At 23.9% G+C, this 6719-nt stretch overlaps 1 protein-coding gene across 2 annotated transcripts; it reads left to right on the forward strand.

Moving 5' to 3' along the window:
- The first annotated feature begins 500 nt into the window (after nucleotides 1-500).
- On the forward strand, nucleotides 501-5831 carry LOC114173119 (probable peroxygenase 4). 2 transcript variants are annotated; one of them, XM_028057349.1, is made up of 6 exons: nucleotides 501-613; nucleotides 1276-1380; nucleotides 3135-3220; nucleotides 4828-4922; nucleotides 5013-5138; nucleotides 5447-5831. In XM_028057349.1, exons 1-6 carry the CDS (start codon nucleotides 574-576, stop codon nucleotides 5592-5594), a joined length of 600 nt encoding a protein of 199 aa, XP_027913150.1. In that variant the 5' UTR covers nucleotides 501-573; the 3' UTR covers nucleotides 5595-5831. The 2 variants fall into 2 exon arrangements, with proteins under 2 accessions (XP_027913150.1, XP_027913149.1); XM_028057348.1 differs by having other exon boundaries at nucleotides 509-613; nucleotides 1273-1380.
- Nucleotides 5832-6719: the final 888 nt, after the last annotated feature.

Raw genomic sequence — 6719 nt, forward strand, 5'->3', positions numbered from 1 at the left:
ATGGATTAGAAATCTATTTATATTATAGCAATATATGTACAAAGATGTTTTTTTATCACAATTTACTTCTTGATGTATTCTTTAATACATGTAAAACTGTTTCAGTTATTTTCTTCTTTTATTTCCTTCTAAATAACAGTTAAACGATTTTAAATTCCTTCAATCTTAAATTCAAATAAAATAATATAAAAACAAAGAAATCTATATAAAAAATATAGATTTTTTATACATATTGATATTCTTTTATTCTTTTATGGTGATTTTTGTGGTTTATCTGAATTGATTAGTTTATCACTCCACTTTTTTTGTTCCTAGCTGCATAAGAGGACAAGTGTTTTAAGATAAAGCATTGTTTGTTTCCCTTATAAAATTAATAAAAAAAATGGCTTTTCCAAATGCGTTGTGTCTAAGGGTGGTGATCATTTCCTACACGCTAAGCCAAACACACCCTATGTTTAGCATATACTTATAAATATGAATTTAACCATTTCAACTACTTATAATTCTTAACTAGCTTCTTCTACTCAAACCAAGAAATCAAAGCTCTTTTCTTCTTCCAATTTTCCTATTCACATGGCTTCTTCTCATCCCTTGGAAACCACAAAACAAAAGGGTATGCAATGCAATTCTCTATATTTTAAAATAAAATATTTTGTTTCATATATTTGTGCTTTTATTTACTCTTGAAAAATTTATATTTAATAACTTCTTTAGTTCTTTATTTATTATTTTGAATGGTTTTAATAAGTTTGTTCCGGTTTAATATATTATATTAATGGTAATATTATTGATTTGTTTCACTAGTAACCATAACTCCTTGATATGTAATGCAAACAATAAATATCACTTTTATAAGAAGTTATTACAAATTTGATAGAGAATATTACACTAACATTTATTTAAGATGAAATGAAGAAAATTTGAAATAGTACGACGAAATTGAAAGAAAAAGAATTCTTGTAATAGAATTTTTTATTATTAAACTTGAAATTTATAAAGTCTTTATAAGTTTAAGACCATTTTTATTTTAGTTGCTATACAATATTTTCTTTAATTTTCATCCCTTTAAAATTTAAAATTATTATCTTTTTACCTAAATATTTGTTAACAAGTCAATTAATCACAAAATTATTTCTGTTTTCAGCCTTTAATATTCTCATCCTATTTTTAAGAGATAATTACTCATAAATGACACTCCAATGTTATATATGACATTAAGAGAATATTTATTTTCATAAAATATTCATATAACGTTATGTTATGTTTTTTAAGTAGGTGGTGAGAAACCAACTCCACTTCACGAAAACGTTTTGCAGAAGCATGCTGCTTTCTTTGACAAGAATCACGATGGTGTCATTTATCCATGGGAAACTTTTCAAGGTTACTTTCCTCACTCATGATTACTATAGATTTATATTTTTTTAAGGCTTAATAGGTTTTTCTTTTCTAATATTTTGGTGTTCATTTCGTGTATTTTTCAATTTTTTTCCTCAATTTTTTTTATTTAAAAAAGAGTCAAATAGATTCATTTTGTTAAATTGGTATTAATACCATTTAGAATATAATTATATATAGGGTTGGCAATGCGGGTTGGTTCGACCCGTTTAAGCTTGCTCCACACTTGGTCACAAAATGTAGGTCAGATTGGCCCATCTCGCTTTGAAAATACAAACTCAAAAGTCTAACACATTTTGCATAGGTTGTGGCTCATGGGATGACATTTTTTTTTTAATTTCTTATGATAAAGCTTTCAATGTTCAACAAATTAAAAAACATTAACAAGTTCACAAAAATAAGCAAAAACTTTGGAAAGTTGAATAATAAATTGATAATCTAACATTTTCAACATATTCATACTATATTCGTATTTTTTATGTGTACGACGAATTCTTCAAATTTTAACATATACAAAAATATATAACACTTGTCTTCTTCACTCATACATGAATTTGGAACGCCAGTCTAAGAGGAAAGTAGCCAACATACACAAGAGCAAGTTTTTTTATTTATTTATTATTATGCAAGTCGTGGATCAGCCTGCTTTACCTCACCTCTGGTCTACGCGGACTACGAGTAATATGAGTTGGACTTTTACATACCAACATACTTAATATCTCGACCCACCCTGCTTTTTTGGGGGGGGTTTGCGGACCGATCCACCTAGTCAAGCTCACATTGTCACCTCTAACTATATGTATAAGTGATTTTATTTCTCTAACCATTTACTCTTTTGGTTTTACTCATTGCACATCCATGATATATGTTTAATGTAAGTTTTTATTTTAATATTTATTTTTCCTAATTAAAAGATAAAGCAGAGAATTTTTAATTAGTAATTTGATTTTTATATTTAAACTTATGTTCCACTTTGATTTTTATATTTTCTTAATTCAATTGAGTCATGATATTTTTTCAAATAGAATTGATTTGTTATTTTTTTGTTAAATTGGTTTTAATATTGTTTGAATATGTCATGTGTCAAAATTTGACTCATCTTCCATTTTAGCACCTTTAGACATTTTTTCAAATTTTTATATTATCATCTTCTAAACGGTGTTAACATCAATTTAATAGAATAAATAAAAGATTTTATATTAAGACTATAGAGTAAAACATAGATATCAAAATGAATAACTCATAACTATAAAAACCAAATTTTTAATTAAGCCAATAAATGCAAATTACTAATTAAGAAAATGATTTAGTAATTTCTTTATTTTTGTTATAAATGATTATTTCTGTACATTAATTGTTTGAAAAAAGTCCAAAAATAGTAATTTCATATAAATTTAACATTATTAAAAAATTAATTAATTTTGAATAAATGTGAACTAGTTACATGTATCTCGTGTTTAATTGAAAAAAAAAATTATATTGTCATTGTGCCAGCATTTCACGGTAGAAGTTTTGGAGGTTTTAGCGTTACTGCATTTTAAAATTTTTGGCACCAGTAAATGTCTTTTTAAATGCAATGATTGGATGAATTTCTCTATAAAACATGTAAGATGAAAAATAAAATGACTTAAAATTAATAGAAAATATATAAAAAAATTGTGTAACTTATGGGAAAGAAAGAAAAAATGAAAAACAATTGTAGAGAGCACATTAAAATTTTTATTTATGATTAAATGCAGGGTTACGTGAAATTGGAAATGGAATCTTTTCGTCCGTTGGACTTTCTCTGTTCATCAATTTGGGTCTTAGTCAAACTACTCGTCCAGTACTTCTCTTTATTCCTTATTTTTTTTTCTTAAATTTTTATGTTTATTAGCAAAAACAACTTTATTAGTTTAACCTCGGTATTTTGAAAATAAATTTCATGGATCTAACTTTGTTCATTATATCTATTATTATTTATGTTTAAATTTTATTAGAAGTTTATTATTTGTCAATTATGATTTTCAAGATAAAGTCTTTCGGCCAATGACTATAGAATAAGTGTAAAAACTGTAAAAGAAATAATTGCAATGATCAAGATTTATTGTCCATAATTTGATATATGAGGGCATATGTGTTCAAACCAAGAATTATAATATTAAAAAAGATATTTCGAATTAAATAAATTGTATGGTTCAATATGTCAAAACTTTTGTACCACTTTATCATCAATAAATTGGCGCAAATTATTATAGACGCTTTTGATACATCTAATTAAGTAGAAGTAAAAGTGAATACAAGTAGAGGTGATAAAAGAGATCAGTTCGATACATTTTGATTTGGTCATCATTGATCCGTCCAAAATGGATTATGGACGGATGATAACTCATTCGGTATTGAGTTGAGCTTATTTATCACTTTTTTTTAATTTGTTTTCAATTTTTTAAAAATTATTACTTTTAAAATTTGTTAATATATATATATATATATATATATATATATATATATATATATATAAATTAATATTAAAAACATATTTAATAAATAAAATATTTTCTAAACTTTGGATTAATCAATGTTTTTAATTAAATAAATTAAAATAATTATTATATTTCTATATTAAATTACTCTATTTTAATTAATAATTAAAATTTAATTTGTAAGTGTTAATAATTTAAAATATAATACAATTATATATTTACACATCTTAAAAAAAATTAATATAGAAAAGTTAATCTTTTAAATTACTTTTATTCTAAAATTTTAATCTAAAAGAATGAACCAACGAAGAGAGTCGCATTAACTAGCATTTTTAACTTATATGACAAGTTACATAGACCAAACCAAAATGGATCCCAATTTTCAATCCAACCTATATTTTTTTATAGATAGATTGATGAACTCGTCTGTCACGTCCGATCAATTTTACCAAAGTAATGAAAACTGGTTGGATAAAAAAGTAAACAAAAAATGTTAAACTATAACACAAAATCAGGTGAAAAAATCAACAATAGAACCGCAAAGTAGTAAAGAAAAATGATAAAATGGATTAAAATTAGATTAAAAAAACTCATTAATATATTATTTTAATTTAAGAGAACTAAAATATTTTTTATTTTCTTTTTTATCCTATCTATATACTTGTTATTATTAGTAAACATAGATGTATAATGTTGAAATTTCAACTTGAGTATAGTAACATATTTTATTTTAAATCTAGAAAATTATATAAATTTATAATTTATTTTAGTTTTTAATATCATAAAATTCTGCTATTATACTTTTTAGTATTTTGTTGTGTGTTTTTTAATTGTTATAATAACTTACTATTACTAATTCAGTATTGATTGGATCATTAAACTTATAATAAGTATCTTAGCCTTTTGGAATAATCAATCTAATTTTGAAAACAAATATATAAACTCCTTAAAACATTTTCTTGTGTTTTAGGGAAAGTTTCCATCTTTACTTTTCCCAATTGAAATTAAGAACATCCAATTGGGCAAACATGGCAGTGACACTGGAGTCTATGATACTGAAGGAAGGTAGCTAAATATTTTCACACAGTATTCCACATTTCATATTATGGTTTTAATATTTGCCAATATTATAGTTAATTTATGACCATTTTTTAGGTTTGTTCCCTCAAAATTTGAAGCCATTTTCACCAAACATGCACATACTCAACCAAATGCCCTAACATACGATGAGCTAATGCAGATGATACAAGCAAATAGAGACCCCAAAGATATCAAAGGAAGGTATAAATTTGTCTTTTAATTTAACATTTTCACCATTGATCGATTATTATTAAGGTGAGATATATTTTTCATTTTCAACAATTACAAAAGATTGTGTTTCATTTCTAAACTAAATAGAAATAGTAAAATATTTACGTAACTTTCATAAAATGTAAGATTAAATATTTTAGAATTATGTTTAGATATGAAACACAATTTTTTTACAATAATTTGATACCAAGAAATATATCTAACCCTTATTATTATTATTATTATTATTATTATTATTATTATTTTCTAATAATAGAATATTAACATGTATATAAAAGGATTGGTGGCTTGGTAGAATGGAAAATCCTTTATAAAGTTGCCAAAGACAAGAGTGGCTTACTACAGAAGGAAACAATCCGAGGTGTTTATGATGGAAGTTTGTTTGAAATGTTGAAAAAGGAACATTCTACACACACAAAAAAGTGATTCATTCTTTAGTTGGTGATAATTTCCTTTTTCTTTTATGTAAGGACACAATAATATGTAAAAGTAAGAATTTGTTCATGGTGGTGAAGTTGATTTTTAAGAATATAGGGTCATAAAACATTTTAATTTATTTCGAATTTAGTTTGTCATTCGATTGGATGTATTTGTTTAAGTTAAATGTATATATGTCATCTATCATATACATATATGAAATGTTTGGAAATTTTGGTCAAAAAAGCAGAGAATTTTGTCTTTTCGTATATATATGTTAAGATTAAATTCATCGTTGTGATGTGTATATAATAAAATAACAAGGAAATTTTCCTTTTTAGAATTTATTTGTATTATTAACTTCTGATTAAAGTAACTAACATCTATAATCAAGTGATTAAAAGTAATGTCACCATAGCATTTATTTTTTATTTTAAACAACCATATGAAGAGATTAATTTTTTTCTAAAATATAAATAGGCAACAATTGTTAATTTTCCTTATTGTCAACCATTATAAGACCATCCCTAGAACATGTTAATAGTAAAAGTTGTCTTTGAATTTGGAGATAGGTTAAAAGCAGTGAATTTGAAGAGAAAATGAGATAACAATATGGTTGTTTATATTAAGAGAAAGATAATGAGAAACTAAGAGATTCGAAAATTTATGAAAATTAATAAGTGATTTGATAATTTTAATAAATTAAAAATATTTTAATTGATAAAATTGAATTATTATTATTATTATTATTATTATTTATATTATTATTATTATAATTATTGTTATTATTATTATTTTTATTATATTGTATTATTTTATTATTAAAATGTAACAAAACTAATTATATAAGAATATAACATATGTATATATTTTATTTCGTTGCAAATCTTCACATGAAGTTTTAAAACAAAAACTGTCTTGGCATATTTTTTCATCTTGAAATTTGAGCTTTTTTCCATGAATCATTGTTCGTTGTGTTTCTGTCGTTGAAACAAATACAGTGAAAAGCGTTATCCTAAAAGAGAGAATAGGCTATGAATTTATTAACTAGTGATATTTCTTTTCTTAATAACTAGTCTGTGCATATGTACGGATTTTTTAAAGAAAAATAATATAATTGATATTATATTTATT

This window comes from Vigna unguiculata, chromosome 2 (assembly GCF_004118075.2).
Source record: "Vigna unguiculata cultivar IT97K-499-35 chromosome 2, ASM411807v1, whole genome shotgun sequence".
NCBI lineage: Eukaryota > Viridiplantae > Streptophyta > Magnoliopsida > Fabales > Fabaceae > Vigna > Vigna unguiculata.

What these genes read in the sequence shown, in the direction of transcription:
- LOC114173119 (XM_028057348.1), top strand. Translation starts at nt 574, where the DNA reads ATGGCTTCTTCTCATCCCTTGGAAACCACAAAACAAAAGG. An exon ending in GGAAACCACAAAACAAAAGG is followed by an intron (nt 614 to 1,272) that starts GTATGCAATGCA and finishes ATGTTTTTTAAG; the next exon opens with TAGGTGGTGAGAAACCAACT. An exon ending in TCCATGGGAAACTTTTCAAG is followed by an intron (nt 1,381 to 3,134) that starts GTTACTTTCCTC and finishes GATTAAATGCAG; the next exon opens with GGTTACGTGAAATTGGAAAT.